The sequence below is a fragment of the Trichomycterus rosablanca genome, chromosome 4 (genome assembly GCF_030014385.1).
Source record: "Trichomycterus rosablanca isolate fTriRos1 chromosome 4, fTriRos1.hap1, whole genome shotgun sequence".
Lineage (NCBI taxonomy): Eukaryota > Metazoa > Chordata > Actinopteri > Siluriformes > Trichomycteridae > Trichomycterus > Trichomycterus rosablanca.
Window position 1 is genome coordinate 48371499 of NC_085991.1, and position 17409 is coordinate 48388907.

At 44.4% G+C, this 17409-nt stretch overlaps 1 protein-coding gene across 1 annotated transcript in view; it reads left to right on the forward strand.

Annotated features, from left to right (window-relative positions):
* Positions 1–17409, forward strand: part of abcf3 (ATP-binding cassette, sub-family F (GCN20), member 3) — a 28514-nt gene that overhangs the window by 6225 nt on the left and 4880 nt on the right. Inside the window, exons 3-18 of the mRNA XM_062993418.1 lie at positions 631–707; positions 1375–1430; positions 2670–2767; positions 4260–4382; positions 6083–6349; positions 7624–7704; positions 7813–7872; positions 10730–10786; positions 11424–11446; positions 11528–11583; positions 11686–11886; positions 13636–13712; positions 13799–13843; positions 15787–15919; positions 16095–16183; positions 17217–17308. Coding sequence (XP_062849488.1) covers positions 631–707; positions 1375–1430; positions 2670–2767; positions 4260–4382; positions 6083–6349; positions 7624–7704; positions 7813–7872; positions 10730–10786; positions 11424–11446; positions 11528–11583; positions 11686–11886; positions 13636–13712; positions 13799–13843; positions 15787–15919; positions 16095–16183; positions 17217–17308 — 1535 coding nt within the window. The remainder of the gene's footprint in view (positions 1–630; positions 708–1374; positions 1431–2669; positions 2768–4259; positions 4383–6082; positions 6350–7623; positions 7705–7812; positions 7873–10729; positions 10787–11423; positions 11447–11527; positions 11584–11685; positions 11887–13635; positions 13713–13798; positions 13844–15786; positions 15920–16094; positions 16184–17216; positions 17309–17409) is intronic.

The following is a 17409-nucleotide window of genomic DNA, read 5'->3' on the forward strand; positions in this document are numbered from 1 at the left end:
CTTAATGACCTTGTGTGTGTCCTGTGTGGATGAACGTGTAGCCTTGAGACAGTCCATGCTTTTGCACAAATTTGGTTCTCACATCTTCGGACAGTTCTTTGCTCTTCCAAAGATTGAGTTGCTTTCTACATACTGGTTAAACTGGTTGTACTGGTGTGGTTTCTATACTGCAGCGCCACAGGTGAGTTTAAGTGCAAATGATAGGAGCATCAAATGATTAAAATACTTCAATTATTTCTTACAGTCTTGAGAAGGTGGCAATAATTTCACCCATTTCCCGGAATTAAATGTGGAGTGATTTGACTTTTTATCATCAGCTTTTTGTGCTGCTCCAGTACAAACAACAACAAATCGGAACTGCAGCAGCTTTCAGGGAGAGGTGGTGCGTTTTCTGAAATGATTCCTCCTCATATTTTAGCTTGTTTGGAAGCTGGGGTCAGAGCGCAGGATCAGTCGTTGTACAGCGCCCCTGGAGCCGAAAGGGTTAAGGAAAGCGTTTTCCAAGCACCCAACAGTGGCAGCATTCTAACCCATAGCCCTTTCGATTGATAGCTCAAAGCTCTACCCACTAGGCTATCATTATCCTCAAGTATTAGTATCCTAAGTATCTTTCTCTGTTTCTTTTTGCAGAACTAACGGGAACTCAAACCAACGGCAGGTGCTGCTTGATGCTCCTGTACAACTCTCTCAGATCTCAGCAGAGTCAGGTAATCTCATCTTTTGTTCCTGAAGGTTTTCCACCAGGTTTAATGATTCTTCCAGAATCATCATCATCATCATTACTTTTATTTATTAAGTACATTTCCCAAGCAACTTTACACGTTTTTCAAAGAGGCTTACAATTTTGTGAAAGTCGTTCTTGTAAGGATTGGAAATGTACAATCAGAACAACCAATCAGAAGCTGCAGTCGAACAGCCAGACGCCAGAGTGCTCTCACCTGGAACTGATTTCACCGTACTGTTTACCATACACATAGGTGCCGGTTTGTTTTAGATACAGATGTATATAAATATTAGTTACGGTAGATGAAGTTATGGATTTAGATGCGTGCAATGGAAAAGGGGCTTTTTTAACCGCTGGTAAACCATAATAATTATTCTGCCTGATTAACTTTTGCATAATATTTAAAAAAATTATTAAAAAATGTATATATTATGTATTTTTTTCTGAATCTAATTGGAATGTATTATATGAAAGGTAATTGAAAGTGCAGGGTTTAAATTAATGGTAATGAAGGAATTACAAATGCTACCGTTGTCTCATTTCTTTTGAATTCCGATCCAATCCGTTCCTTGCTGGCTGAAGTAAAACTTGGCTTTGTTTGCTTGATATCATTTTTTTGGCTCACTTTTGTGTGCTGTGTGTCGTTCCAGATTTGGCTGTTGGCGATGTGCAGGGTATCTGGATGGTGAAAAGAGCTCAGGGCACGGTAAGATCCTAACCCTCACTCTCAGTTTCTTTCCTCTGTGATTAGTTTAATATATACACTATATGGATAAAAGTATTGGGACGCTGCTTCTTACGACCGAATTCATGTGTGTTAGCCACAACGATTGCTAACAGGGGTAATAAATCAGTGATATGAAGGCAGTTATATACAACAGTTTAGGGAAGGTCCTTTCCTGTTCCAGCATGACTGTGCACCTGTGTACAAAGCATGCGCTATGTAGACATGAACACATTTTTACAAATACACTTTACACGACCTCCCATTCGAATGCTCTGTTAACTGAATTTGTTTGTTAACAAACTTGAGAAGTCTCCTCAAAAGAGTAGCTGTTGCCGCTCAGGTGGCGCAGCGGTAAAACCACACGCTGGAACCAGAGCTGGGATCTCGAATACATCGTATCGAATCTCCGCTCTGCCTGCCGGCTGAGGCTGAGCGGCCACGTGAACAACGATTGGCCTGTTGTTCAGATATGGGCGGGACTAAGCCGGATAGAGTCTCTCTCTCCCAAGTGCAGGTGATAAGATGCATACGACATGCCGCCCACGTGTCGGAGGGGACGTGGGTTAGCTTCTCCTCGATCAGAGCAGGGATCGGCATTGGTGGAGAGGAAGCGTGACGCAATCGCTAAAAGGTTCTAGCTGAAAAACAACACACAGAGGTCACTCTGTTCCAACAGCATTTGTTCTTGAAATGGGACGTCCAACAAGCTCATGGTCAGGTGGCCAAATACTTTTGGCCATATAGTATAGGTGTAGATTTTGGGCTTAAATTAATCATTACTTTGCTCGTCCCCACCTAAAACAGGGACCTGCTGAGTACATCTGAGAAAAATATAGCGGTGGTGTAACGTTACAAACTGACATCACTGTATGCCTGAATTTATCCCCCTTTTCATTTTCATAAATCACTTTATCATGGTCAGGGTCTCTGCAGGTCTGGTTCCACATTAAGACACTGGGTTCAAGGCAGGAATACCCTGGACAAGGCTATATAAGAGTCTGGTTGGCTAATAACTAATGGTGGGCTAGCGTAATAGACCGTTGTGCCACCGGACTCCCCCGATCACATGAGATATTGATTATTGACCAGAATGATCCACTGCGGCACAGTCAAAAGGAAAACAAAACTGAGAGCTGGAAACTGTTTATAGACGATTGAGGCTTTTCTGTTGCTCATTGTGCTGTTTTTTATTTCCCACTGTATAATATATGAGCTCAGACTGTGGATGCGAAGAAGCTGGAGAAGGCCGAGGCCAAACTGAAGGCTAAGCACGAGCGCAGGAACGAGAAAGACTCCCAGAAACCAGCAAACACGCTGTAAGTCTCATCAAGTTCTTACTTACCCCTTTTCCACCAAAAAAAAACATGGTTCTTGAACCGGTTCTGTTCAGGTTTCTCTGAACCTTGGTGTTCTGTAGAGAACCGACGCGCGTTTCCACCAGTTTTTGAGAACCAAGCAGCGTCATCAACAGTGGGTGTTACTTACTAAGAGTTAAGAGCAGTAATAACATGGCGGAGTGTGTGGATTATGTGCGAGCATTTGTGCTGCTGTTACAGATGTTTGTGTTTATGTAAAAAGCATCGATCTAACAATCGGTGATAAGAAGACGTGACGTGTTTGTATCAGTTGTTGTTTTCTTTAGCTCATTGACGCGAGAGGAGTTTTGCGCTTCGGTTTCACCGCGACTCTCGGCGCAAACAGCCGATTAGCTCAGCGCTCGACTGGAGCAATAAAACATTAAAGTTCCACAACACGAACATCCATCTGTGTGAAATAAACATCAAATCCACTCTAAAATACCACCTGTATCTGTGTTTAGCTGGATTTACTTCACTTCACGCTTTATTTTTCACGTTAAGCGTGTTTCGTTCTGTCTGGGTCACTTTTATATCGTAATATCACACAGTTCATCTTTTTAACGGCGCTTTGTAAATATCAGCGGCAAACTGGCTCAAAATGTAATCAGGTGAAGTTTAAAAGATAAAAATGCAGCATTAAGCTCCATACGAGACACCAGCGGACGGCATGGTTGCTAACGCGCTATGCTGTACAACATGACGCGCCCACTGACGGACGTCACGGTTCGGGCTGAATAACCCAGTATTCCGTGGGGCCAGATCGGCCCGCTAGTTCGCTGTCTGGAACCTCTTTTTTCCGGTGGAAACACGCGGAACCGGTTCAAAGTCAAGTTCGGGAACCGGAACGGGCCCCGTGCCGCGTCGGTGGAAAAGCGGTATATGTGGACCTAAAATGAGCTCCTAGTGAGTTCAAAAGTATTTGGACACCCCTTCTAATTTTCAAATTCATGTGTTTCAGCCACAACAGTTGCTAACAGGTGGAATGAATCAATTATATTAAGGAAAATAACATGCTTCCATTTTTGTAGAAGCAGTTTAGGGAAGGCCCTTTCCTGTATCAGCATGAATGTGCCTCTGTGCACAAAGCAGATCTATGAAGACATGAAGTGTCCTGCACAGAGCCCTGACCTCAGTTCCACTGATCAGCTCCGGAATGAACCGGAATATCCACTGGGGCTTCCTTGAGCAGCATCAGTGCCCAGCCATACAAGCTCTGTCATTTTTCTTGACCGAATGGGCACAAATTCCCACAGACATATTTAAAAGTATTGCGAGAAGCCTTCTCAGAGGAGCGGCTGATTACATAAAGGTCACTTTATGAGATGGGACGTCCTGCAAGCTTATGGTCGGGTGTCCAAATACTTTTGGCCATATAGAGTGTGTGTGTTTGCTAAACAGTGTTTAAGGAAACTGCCCATTCATCATTAATAACTGCTGGGATTTTTTCCAGGGTTTTGGAGGAGGCCTCGGCCAGCCAGGCCAGCAGTAAGAAGGAGAGCCGGGTGGACATGTCGGGGAAGAACCGCAGCTATGACATCCGAATCGAAAACTTCGACGTGTCGTTCGGGGAGAGGTGAGTCTGAATTAGGAGATGGATCTGGGGTTCAACTCCTCATCCTCAGTTCTTGATTTGATTACACTGAAGAAGAACTGGAGATCAGTAGAACGCCTTTTTTTTGTTATACATACAGATACAGATGTACAGTACAATAACATTCTCTTTTTACGTATATCCCAGCCTGATTGGAAGATAGGGTTAAGGGCCTTGCTCAAGGGCCCAACAGTGTCTGCACTGCAGAGCCTGGATCAGAACCGACAATCTTCCAATTGATAGCCCAAAGCTCTACCCACTAGGCTACCACTGTCCACTGATAATGGAGCAAGGTAGAAGACTGGAACACGTGGCCTTCTTATTATATTTGGGTAGAAGAGTAGCAAATACTTCAGAATGTGCTGGCGACGTGAGGTCGAGAATGGCAACGGGCATGATGGTAATGGTGTGATTGGCAAGGATCTGGAAAAACAAGTCATCTAGCACCATCACCAAGCTACCAAGCAAGCAGCCGCATATGGATGTGAAGCCTGGACACTAAAAGAAGAGGCTTTTAAAAACAAATGCTGAAAATATCATAGAGAAAGATAATAACCGCTGAGCGTGTGTATGAGACGGCCAGAACAGAAAAGGAGCTACCACATTAAGTCCCACAAGTTATGTTACTTTGGGCGTGTGATGAGGCTCCCACATGATAACATTGAAGGCAACGTTATGACCAAGAATAAGCTGGATTCACATCACGTTGTGGATTGTATTATCAGGGCTAGTCTGCTACAGGTGACACGAGACAGAGGGCATTTGAGAAAGCTGACCCATCTGTGTAGCCAACCATCACAAAGTGATGACGGCTTAGTGACGTAAAATGTGACTTAACATGTCACTTATGAAGGGTAAATCGTACATGCAGGTCACCGTATGGTCATTGGTAGTTACTCATAAATAGACCCCCCCCCCACCGTTTCCAATCTCTCATACCCGAGTCGTGTTTTTAGCTGCTTTAGACTTCGACATCTTGGATATTTTGTGATTTCGATTGTAGTGATTTCGGACGCAGCCGACGATCACAGTTGAGACACTCCTCAAAATCCGTGTTTTTTTCATGACGCGCCTCTTTTTTTCATCCGCGGAGTTCGCCCAGCTTCCATGTGCGCGACAAGGCGAGCGACGTCCGCGGTCGTTCGCTTTCTCCGCGATTACGTCGCATTGGTCGCCGAAGCCAGGCGAACGTCGTCTCCGCATGAAGTATGCTGAGGCCTTAAGGGCGCTCTTCCTCATCTCTTGTGCAGGCGCCTCTAATCAGCCGGCAGAGGTCGCAATCGCATTCTGACAGAGAGAGTCCCACATCCGGTTCTTTGTCCCGCCCCCCCCCCCCCCCAACTGAGCATCCGGCCAATCGTTGCTCATACAGCCGCCCAGCCTCGAACCGGGGAGGCCGAGCTGGATTCGATACGACGTGCTCAGAATCCAGCTCTGGTTTGCAGCGTGTCTTTTTACCGCTGCGCCACCTGAGCGGCATGCTCGTGATGTGATTTTCACGGCCGTGAGTTAGGTAGAGCTTTAGTTATAGTTCATGTATCGAATGCAGCAGACCCAGAAGCCAGAGTGCACTGCGGGCGGCAGCCTTGGCCTTGTGTTTTCAGTTGCTCAGACCTAGTCTGGTGTAGGTCGGTCTGCGTCCTGCTTCACCGAGTTCCTCTGTGTGCTCTTTCGTGTGGCAGGTCTCTGCTCCAGGGTGCCGAGGTGTGCCTGGCGAGCGGCCGCAGATACGGCCTGGTGGGTAGGAACGGCCTCGGCAAGACCACGCTCCTGAAGATGCTGGCGAGTCGCAGCCTGCGCGTTCCGGCCCACATCTCCATCCTGCACGTGGAGCAGGAGGTGGCGGGAGACGACACGCCGGCGCTGCAGAGCGTCCTGGAGAGCGATACCGTCCGGGAGGAGCTGCTGGCCAAGGAGCGTAAACTCAACAGTCACATCGCCAACGGAACGTGAGTCCAGCATCACAGATAAGAGACGCTTCTGTATAAATCATCACAAAATATATGGCCAAAAGTATTGGGACGCCCCTTCTATTTATTGTATTTAAGTGTTTCAGCCACAACAATTACTAACAGGTGTAATAAATCAATTATATGAAGGAAATTACATGCTTTTAACTTGGCAGCAACAGTTTAGGGAAGGCCCTTTCCTGTTCCAGTATGACTGTGCCCCTGTATGACTCAGCCCCACTGTTTGTTTATTTATTTATTTATTAGGATTTAACGTCATGTTTTACACACTTTGGTTACATTCATGACCGGACTGGTTACCCATAATTCATCAGTTCAAGTTTTTAATATCAAACACGGTCATGAACAATTTTGTATCTCCAATTCACCTCACCTGCACGTCTTTGGACTCTGGGAGGAAACCGGAGCACCCGGAGGAAACCCACGCAGACACGGGGAGAACATGCAAACTCCGCACAGAAAGAACCCGGACCGCCTCGTCTGGGGATCGAACCCAGGAGCTTTATGCTGTGAGGTGACAGTGCTACCCACCGAGCCATCATGCCGCCCTCGGCCCCATTGAACGGCTTTGGAATGAACTGGAACATCAACTGAGGCTTTCTTAACCAACTACTCTTTTACCTGAATGGGCACAAATTCCCACAGACATAGAAATGCAGATTTAGGTCATATGAATGACCGGTAAGGGCGGCATGGTGGCACGGTGGGTAGCACTGTCGCCTCACAGCAAGAAGGTCCTGGGTTCGGTCCCCAGGCGGGGCGGTCCGGGTCCTATCTGTGTGGAGTTTGCATGTTCTCCCCGTGTCTGTGTGGGTTTCCTCCGGGAGCTCCGGTTTCCTCCCACAGTCCAAAGACATGCAGTCATGTTCATTGGAGACACTGAATTGCCCTATGGGTGAATGTGTGTGTGTGTGGGTGTGTGTCTGCCCTGCGATGGACTGGCGCCCCGTCCAGGGTGTTACTGTGTGCCTTGCGCCCATTGAAAAGCTGGGATAGGCTCCAGCACCAACCACCCCCCCCCCCACCGCGACCCTGATTGTATAAGCCGTTAAAACAGTGAGTGAGTGAGTGAGTGACCAGTATTCACCACACAGATCCATGATTTATTATTAATGAATTGTTCTGAAGGCGAACTGGTGTTACTGGTTATCAGATAAAGTTGAATATTAAAGACTGAATCTAAACTGGGAAGTCAGGATCGTGTGTCACGTTCATATTTTGTCTCCATCGTCCTCTACCATCTGCTCTTGTAGGACCGACGGGTCTGAGAGTCTGCGCCTGTCAGAAATCTACGCCAAACTGGAAGAGATCGAAGCGGATAAAGCGCCGGCCAGGTGAATCATTTCTGAATATTCACTCATCATTTATTATCTGCTGTATTGAAGCTTTAATTGATTTGATTCTTGATCTGCTGTTAAAACCTTGATTTTTATTCCACGCAGGGCTTCAGTCATCCTCGCAGGTTTAGGGTTTTCACCCAAAATGCAACAGCAAACGACCAAGTGAGTGGAGAAAATCATCCATGCATTCACTGCACGTTACATGAGTTTTAAACTATTGTTGAAAGACTAATTATCACTCTCACCTGATTAGTAGCTGATTAAAAAATGGAAAGAACAGAGCACTAGGCAGGGCAAGTTTATTTCTGCAGCACATTTTTCAAATGTTTAAAACGCTGAGAAGGGCGCTCAGGTGGCGCAGTGGTAAAACACGCTAGCACACCAAAGCTGACATTTCAAACTCGTCGGTTTAAAACTCAGCTCTGCCATCCGCCAGGCCGGGCGCCTACATGAACAACGATTGACTGTTCATACAGGGTGGGAGGGGCGGCACGGTGGCTCGGTGGGTAGCACCGTCGCCTCACAGCAAGAAGGTCCTGGGTTCGATCCCTAGGTGGGGCGGTTGAGTCCTTTCTGTGTGGAGTTTGCATGTTCTCCCCGTGTCTGCGTGGGTTTTCCTCCGGGTGCTCCGGTTTCCTCCCACAGTCCAAAGACGTGCAAGTGAGGTGAATTGGAGACGCTAAGTTGTCCATGACTGTGACCTGATGAATCTTGTGTAATGAGTAACTACCGTTCCTGTCATGAATGTAACCAAAGGTGTAAAACATGACGTTAAAATCCTAATAAACAAACATACAGGGTGGGGGGCCAGACGGGGATTCCTCATAACTGATGCAGCTACGACCCCTGCTGGCTGGTTGATGCCACCTGCATAGAGACGAGGGATAATGCGTTTATCAGGGTGTGTCTCTCCATACACAAAGCTGATCCGCATAAGAACTCGCTTCGTGCACGCGTGTCGGGGGGGGGGCGTGTGACAGTCTCACTCTCCTCAATCAGGAGTGGAGATCAGCATCAGTAGAGAGGAAGCATAATGCAATCGGGTAAATAGATACGACCAGATTGGGAGGAAAATTGGGGAAAATGCAAAAAACACAGACAGAATTCAATACATTTATCAAAGCAACTTACAGTACTGTGACAGTATGTTATCTAAGCAATTGAGGGTTAAGGGCCTTGCTTAAGGGCCCAACAGTGGCAACTTGTCTGTGGTGGGGCTTGAACCAGCGGCCTTTAGGTTACTAGTGCATACCTTAAGCGCTAGGCTACAACTGCCCTAAATGTTCAAGGGTCAATGGTCCAAATACATTTATGGCATTTAGCAGACGCTTTTATCCAAAGCGACTTACAGTACGATCTAAGCAATTGAGGGTTAAGGGCCTTACTCAAGGGCCCAACAGTGGCAACCTGGCAGCGGTGGGACTTGAACCAGTGACCTTTCATTTACTAGTCCAGTACCTTAACCACTTGGCTACCACTGCCCTTAAAAAAAAGTCACTTTTTATAGATGCGATCTTTTATTCAGCCATGATAACAGCCATAGCAGCTGACATGGAATTAAGAATTGAACGAATAAACAAACAAACAATTTAATAGGTAAAACACATTTTGTCTGGACTTTAATAGTTGCTGGCTGCAAAATCATGCAAAACTGGAAGACATGCAGGAGGGCGTGCAGTTCCATAGTTTTACCGCTAGGTGGCAGCAGTCAGCTTTACCAGATCCGACTGATCCGGTGACATTTATCTCAAAATGGTAGACGTTAACAGTAAACGTCCTTCACAATGTTTTCTTCTTCATTTTATACTTTTAAAAACAATCCTAGAATCAGTTAGTTTGTTCATTCATTCTCTGTTTTACCAAAGCTTTATAATATTCATGGTCACAGTGGGTCCAAATCACTGGGCGAACGGCAGGAAACACTGAACCAGTCCATCACAGGGCAAGCACACATACACTCATACCCTAGGGCAACTTTTATATCTCCTCCAAACCAGACTGCATGTCTTTGGACTGTACGAGGAAACCCTCTCAGACACGGGGAGAACGTGCAAACTCCAGTGCTACCCACCGAGCCACGGTGCCGCCTAGAATTAGTTACAATTATGATATGCATAATTCAGCATATCGTTATTTCAAGACATCTCGTAATTACAGTATATTGTATCTTAAAAATGACAAAAGGTTATTAAGTAGGAATGTAACGATACACTCTACCAGTGATGCGATTCATCGTACTGGGTTCATGATACGATGTTTTACCATTTGTGTTTAGTTTTTTTTTTTAGTTTTTAAAGACAAATTATGACAAAATGTCTGCACAGGGCTGAGGAATAATGCTGATGGGGGTGTGGCCCTCCGTACACAGTGCCAGTCAAGTGTATGAACTCGACTCGTGCAGGTGAAAAATGCACTATCTGTACTGACTGTACGACTGGAGGGGGCGCAAGTCAGTTGAGAGGTGTCCTCAGTCAGCGGTGAAGGGTCGAATCAGTATAGAGGATGCAATCTGGGTAATTGGGCACGACTAGATTAGGGGAGAAAAATCGGGGGGAAAAAAGAGGGAAAAAATATTAATAAAAAAAAAAAATCCTGTATTTGTGCTTATCTTTTATTTATCTAAATGATGAATGCTCTTTTATTTCTAATGTAGGTACAAACTATGCAAAACAATGCTGCACATTTCCTGTTTTGTGTAAAAAGAAATAACTGAAACAAATCCCACATTACATAAATAAATGAATAATACGAATAAAGAAAGTCTCCTCACATAAATACATTTGGCTGGAAAATTCTGAACCTGGCAACCCTGTAGTGACGTCAACCAGGCGAGGTGAATAGCGCCGGTGCCCTCTGCTGTTTAAAGTGAATATCGATTCATTATACATGTAAACAGATTTGAATCGTTACACATGTGAATTGATTTTTAACTGTCTTGTGGTGCATCGTTACATCCCTGTTATTACGTGTTCATTCTGAGATTCGTGTACAAACCAGCATTGTGTGTGTTTCTTCACAGAGAATTTTCGGGTGGCTGGAGAATGAGATTAGCATTAGCGAGAGCCTTGTTTGCCAGGTGAGTATATTTTTAAGATTAGAATGACCAGAAAATTCTTGTTTCTTTTTTTATATTCATCGTATATTCAGTAAAACTATGAAAGTGCTTTGAAACAACATCGACTAAAAGGCTTCCCTGCAAAAAAAGAGTTTCCTATTAGTGGTTTTACTTCTCCATGTGATCAGCGATACATTTATTTAGGGTTCACTGGGTCTGTATTGAGCTTGGGATTTATTTATTAAATTTTTCCGTGGCAGCATATATGCTCATGGCAGGCAATGTAAAGCTTGCTTGGCTGTAGACAGTATCATCCATGTTCCAGCAGCTTATTATTGACGGCAGCTCATTTTTAAGTTTTTTATTTATTTTGTTTTTTTTGGGTGGAGGGGGGAGGGTTACAGCTGACTATACAGGCTGTAGACCACTGTTCCATGTGCATAAAGAAGTCACCAGCTGTATGAGATCAGGCCACATGGGTAAATGGGCTTTAAAGAACTTGTATGAATATTTCGAAAGCCCCTCAGCGTACTTGTTTTAGTCTCATTTATAAGTCACTTCGGATAAAGACGTCTATACACTGAAAATGTAAATAGTTTTGCACATAATCAGTAGTTCAGTCTCTTCTAACCACTGTTTCGTTTCTGTTCCACCCCAGGCCGGACCTTCTGTTACTCGACGGTGAGTACAAATACTTCAGCCCCTTTTGATGATAAAAATCTGCAACAGATCTGTAACAGCACTCTTTCTGTTTCCTCTCAGAGCCCACAAACATGTTGGACGTCCGAGCCATTCTGTGGTTGGAGAATTATTTACAGGTAAGTGATTCACGTCCGACTGAAACAGTTGGTCTGAGGGCTGCCTCTGTGTGTGTATGACACCTTACCTGTGTGTGTGTGTGTGTGTGCTTTTGAACCCAGACCTGGCAGTCCACCATACTTGTGGTGTCTCACGACCGGAACTTCCTGAATGCGGTCGCGACCGACATCATTCACCTGCACTCGCAGCGGCTGGACAGTTACCGTGGCGATTACGAGAACTTCATCAAGACGAAAGAGGACCGACTGAAGAACCAGCAACGAGAATATGAGGCCCAGTTACAGTACAGAGAGCATATACAGGTACGGTACACCTCCACTCACTCACACACACACACACACACACACACACACATGCAAACACGATCCTCACAGCAATCTGGGACTCGTCTCCTCTGTGAGACTCACAGCAGTCTGGAACTCGTCTCATCTGCGAGGCTCGCAGCACTCATGTTTAAGGCCTAGCTTCAAGGCATACCTGCATTTTTGCATTGACATCATTGGTAAATAAAAACCACCCAAGACATCAGAATAAGAATAATTGACCTTTGGTACAAGTCTGCTACTTACATGGGAGCAATTTCCAGACACCTAAAGGTGCCTTGCTCATCTGCTTAAGTGATAGTATGCAAGTTTAAACACCATGGGACCACGCAGCCGTCATACCATTTGACAAGGAGACACGTTCTTTCTCTTAGAGATGAATGTACTTTGGTGAGAGAAATACAACCCAAGAACAGCAGCAAAAGGCATTGTGAAGATGCAGTACATGCAGTATCTATATATCAGTAAAATGTGTCATATATTGGCGTGACTTAAAAGGCACCTAAACAGGGAAGAAGCCACTGCTTCTAAATATTACAGTTTGCAACTGCACATGGGGACAGAGATCTTATTTTGTGCAGAAATGTCAACTGGTCTGATTAAACAAAATGGAACTGTTTGGCCATAATGATCATTATAAGGAAGAAAAGCTCTATGGAGATATTGAAGCAGCATCTCAAGACATCGATCAGGAAGGTAAAGTTTGGGTCTTCAAAATGAACAATGACCCCAAAAATACTTCCCAAAATGTGGAGAAATGGCTTAAGGAGAACAAAGCCCTGACCTTAATCTTATAGAAAATTTATGGCCAATTGTGTAAGGTGGAACGAGCCAAAATCGTAGCAGCTTTTTTTGTGAGAAGCAATTTGAAGGCTACCCGAAACGTTTAACAATTTAAAGACAATGCTACCAAATATTAACCAGGTGTATGTAAACGTCTGAGCCATCGGGAATATGATAAAAGAAATACAAGTTAAAATTAATCATTGTCTATGGTATTATTCTGATATTTTACATTCTTAGAATATAGTAGTGATCCTAACTGACCTAAGAGTGGGAATGTGGACCAGGATTAAATATCAGGAATTGTGCCGCTCAGGTGGCGCAGCGGTAAAGCACGCTAGCTCACCAGAGTTGGGGTTTCGAATACATCGTATCGAATCTCGGCTCTGCCTTTCCGACTGGGCTGGGCGGCCGTATGAACAACGATGTGAACGGCCGTATGTGGCGCCTGCACAGGGCTGAGGAATAATGCTGATGAGGGTGTGGCCCTCCGTACACACTGCCCGTCAAGTATATGAACTCGACTGACTGTGTGTACCGGAGGGGGGCGTATGTCAGTTGAGAGGCGTCCTCGGTCAGCGGTGAAGGGTCGAATCAGTACAGAGGACGCAATGAGGGTAACTGGACACGACTAGACTGGGGGATCAAAATTGGGGGGAAAAAGGGTTAAATGGGTGTAAGGTGTATGTAAACTTCTGACTCCAGAATGGGATTGTACCCTTAAATAGATATACAGTAGTCGAGATCACAAAGCCTGCTGGAGTCTTTCTGATGTGATCATTGTGTGTGCAGCATGTGATCTCAGGTCTCAGTCCTGATTCTATTGTTCAGTCCTGGTAGGCAAACATGAATGAGTGCTGAGCGTTCCTAATCGTGCCGTGTCGGGTTGATTTCATTCATCCCAGAGAGAAAGAGCAGCTGAAAGCTTGTGTTTGTTTGAAACAGGTGTTCATCGACAGGTTCAGGTACAACGCCAACAGAGCCGCTCAGGTGCAGAGCAAACTGAAGCTTCTGGAGAAACTGTAAGTCACTTATGAGCCCCTTTCATCATAAACAGTTCTCCTGTTCTCCATCAGTTCAGTGAAGGTTTCATGTTCTCGTTTCACAGCCCAGAACTGAAGCCTTTAGAAAAGGAGACTGAAGTCATGTTACGGTAGGTTTGCTACATGCCCACTTTGTACCCAGTATACCTACTATATATCCGCTGTGTACCCAGTATACCTACTATGTGCCCGATATTCCCACTTTATACCCAATTTATATACCATTATACCAACTATACACTCTTTATACCTTCTATATATCTAATATATACCAATATACTAACTATATATCCAGTATGCCCACTATATAACCAGTATAGCTACAGTTTACCCAACATACCCACTATATATGCAATATACCCCTTATACCTACTATATACATATAAATATATACCCACTACGTACTAACTATATAATCTATATACCAATGCCGATATGCCCATTTAATACCCAATATACCCATTTTGTATTCACTATGTGCCAATGTTCTCACTATGTAGTCAATATACCAACTGTGTACTCAATATACCCAATATAGTAGCTTAGTGGGTGGAGCTTTGGGCTATCAACCGGAAGATTGGCGGTTCAAATCCAGGCTCTGCTATGCAGCTACTGTTGGGCCCTTGAGCAAGGCCCTTAACCCTGTCTGCTCCAGGGGCGCCGTACGATGGCTGACCCTGCACTCTGACCCCAGCTCCCAAACAAGCTGGGATATGCGAAGAAAGAATTTCATTGTACTGTACACCTGTATATGTATATATGACAAATATACCCATAATAAACACTGTGTACCCAGTATACCCACTATATACCCACTACATACCCACTGTATACCCAGTATATCAACTACATAGTCAATATATCCACTACAAACCCACTATATATTCAATATAACCACTGTATACCCATTATAGATACTGTATACCCAATATACACACTGTATGGGTTCTTGCTGAGTCTGGCTTCTCTCAAGGTTTCTTCCTGTATTATAAAGGGAGTTTTTCCTGCCACTGTCGCCCTTGGTTTGCTCAACAGGGCTTTTTTTGTCTGTCGGTCCTGGATTCTGTAAGGTTGCTTTGAGACAATGTTTACTGTAAAAAGTGCTTTACAAATAAATTTGACTTGACTGTATAAGGAAATTATGTATGTACTGTACTACATACCCACTATATAAAAATACCCACTACTGACTAATTATGTATCCAACATACCAATTACGTATTCTGTATACCCACTGTATACACAATATACACACTATACCTGATATGCCCATTATATTCCCATATATACCCGTTTCATTGCCACTGTATATACAGCATACCCACTGTATTCCCACTGTGCCAATATACCAACTCTGTACTCAATATACCCACTATATACCTTCTACATACCCACTATGTACCCACTATGTACCCAATATACCCACTAGTCAATTTACTCACTATATACCCAGTATAGCTGCTGTATACCCAATATACACACTGTATAAGTAAATGTACACACTATGAATCAACATCATGCACACTATATATTAAATATACACATATATATACACACACACACACACACATATATATAAATATAATATACCCAGTATACCCTCTACATATAAAATACCCACTATTTACTAACTATAAATTCAATATACCAGTTATGTTCTCAGTATACCCACTGTATACCAAATATACCCTCTATGTTCCAATATACTCACTACTTATCCACTATATATCCAATACACCCACTATATATCAATACACACTTTGTATACCAACTACATACCCAATATACACACTGTATAGCCAGTTTACCCACTATATACTAATATATTCACTATATGTAAATATACCCACTACATACCAACTATATACCTATATACCCACTATATATCTATATCGCCAATATGTGTTAATACCTTTTGTTTTTTGAAATGGAATGTCTAACAAGCTTATGGTTAGGTGTCCAAATACTTTTGGCCATATAGTCTATGTGAACGCACTATTCAGTTTTTTTGCATTCAGCGTTTTATAAGATTTTCTTTGCTTTTGTTTGTCAGTTTTCCAGATAATTTTGAGAAGCTGTCCCCTCCCATCCTGCAGTTAGACGAAGTGGAGTTCTACTACAGCCCAGAGCAGCGACTCTTCATTGGCCTCTGTGTCTCCGCTGATCTGGACTCTCGAATTTGCATCGTACGAGGCTTGCATGAGACTTTTCATTATCCAGTGATGGTTAATCTGTAACGGCGCTGGTGTTCAGGGTTTATGAACAAGCGCTCAGTTCACGCTACGATGCATCAGAATGTGGTACAGACAGGAGTTTATTCTTGTGTTATGACTTTGCTTTTGTGCTGTTTGTGTTGTGCAGGTGGGTGAAAACGGGGCGGGTAAATCTACGTTATTAAAGCTGCTCATGGGGGAGCTGACTCCAGTAAACGGCACCAGACATGCTCACCGGTAAGAACTGGTCTGCCACTAAAGTTTTCTTGTTCATCACTGTGGGGTAGTTAGATATGTCTAACCTTCTAGCCCACTATTGCTGAGTTCTCAAGCTCTCAAGTTTAAATCTCAGCTCTGCCATCAGCCGGCCAGGCACATGGACAGACACACGATTGGCTGTTTGTCTGTAGGTGGAGGGACAATGGCTGAATCAGGGTTCCTCATCGCTGCTGCAAGTGATCGAGGTGCCCGTACGGGGTTGCTGATCACAAACCGCACGTAATGTGGGACCCTGCCCCTGTTCGGTAAAAAGAAGCAATTTAGTGTAGCCAACTAGTCTTACGCTTCTGGATATCGTGATTTAGTCTGAGGAGGGTACAGTCCCTCGACCTCTTCAGGCTCCTCCACTTCTGCACAGGCACCTCAGGCTTCTAACCAGGGTCTTTGCACAGTGTTTTGTATACCCCGCTCACAGACTTATGGCCATTTTGTCTGCTGCAGGTACTGCCAATTGTGATGGCGCCCAGTTAACCAGTAGCAGAGCTGAGATTTCGAACCGGGGAGTTCAGAATCTCAGTGTTTTAACAAACACCAATAATGTCCTCGTAAACGCAGTCTTCGTCTTATAAGTAAATGAGCTCACTCAAACTTGGGTGCTCGGCTAGAGCAGCGGTAACACACTAGCCCCCCAGTGCTGAGACTTAGGGGTGCATACACGTAGACAAGTAGGGTGAGAGGAGCCAAATGAATTCCTCATTGCTGCAGCAATTGCGGCCTCTGCTGGCAGGTCGAGGGCGCCTGCACCGAGACGGTGAATAATGGAGAGCAGTGCTTAACTGTACATACATGATACTGATCCCTATGTGAAGCCACCTCATGCAGGTGAAAAGAAGCGTTTGGCAACTGCACACAGCCCGCTTCGGTCAGGAGTAGGGTAGATACAACTGGGGAATTGGATAGGACTAGATTAAGAGGAAACAGGGAAAATGCATAAATAGAATTTGGTGCAGACAGTAATGTAATTTACCCGTCTTGTTTATTTTCCCAACAGAAACCTGAAGATCGGATATTTCAGTCAGCACCACGTAGACCAGCTGGACCTCAACGTCTGCTCGGTGGAGCTGCTCCTCAGCAAATTCCCCGGTACTGTGTGAAAACCAGAGCACTTCATGATTTACTACATTTCATATCCTGGTCAGGGTCAGTGTGCGTCCGGTTGCATTAAGAAACACTTGAAACAAGGC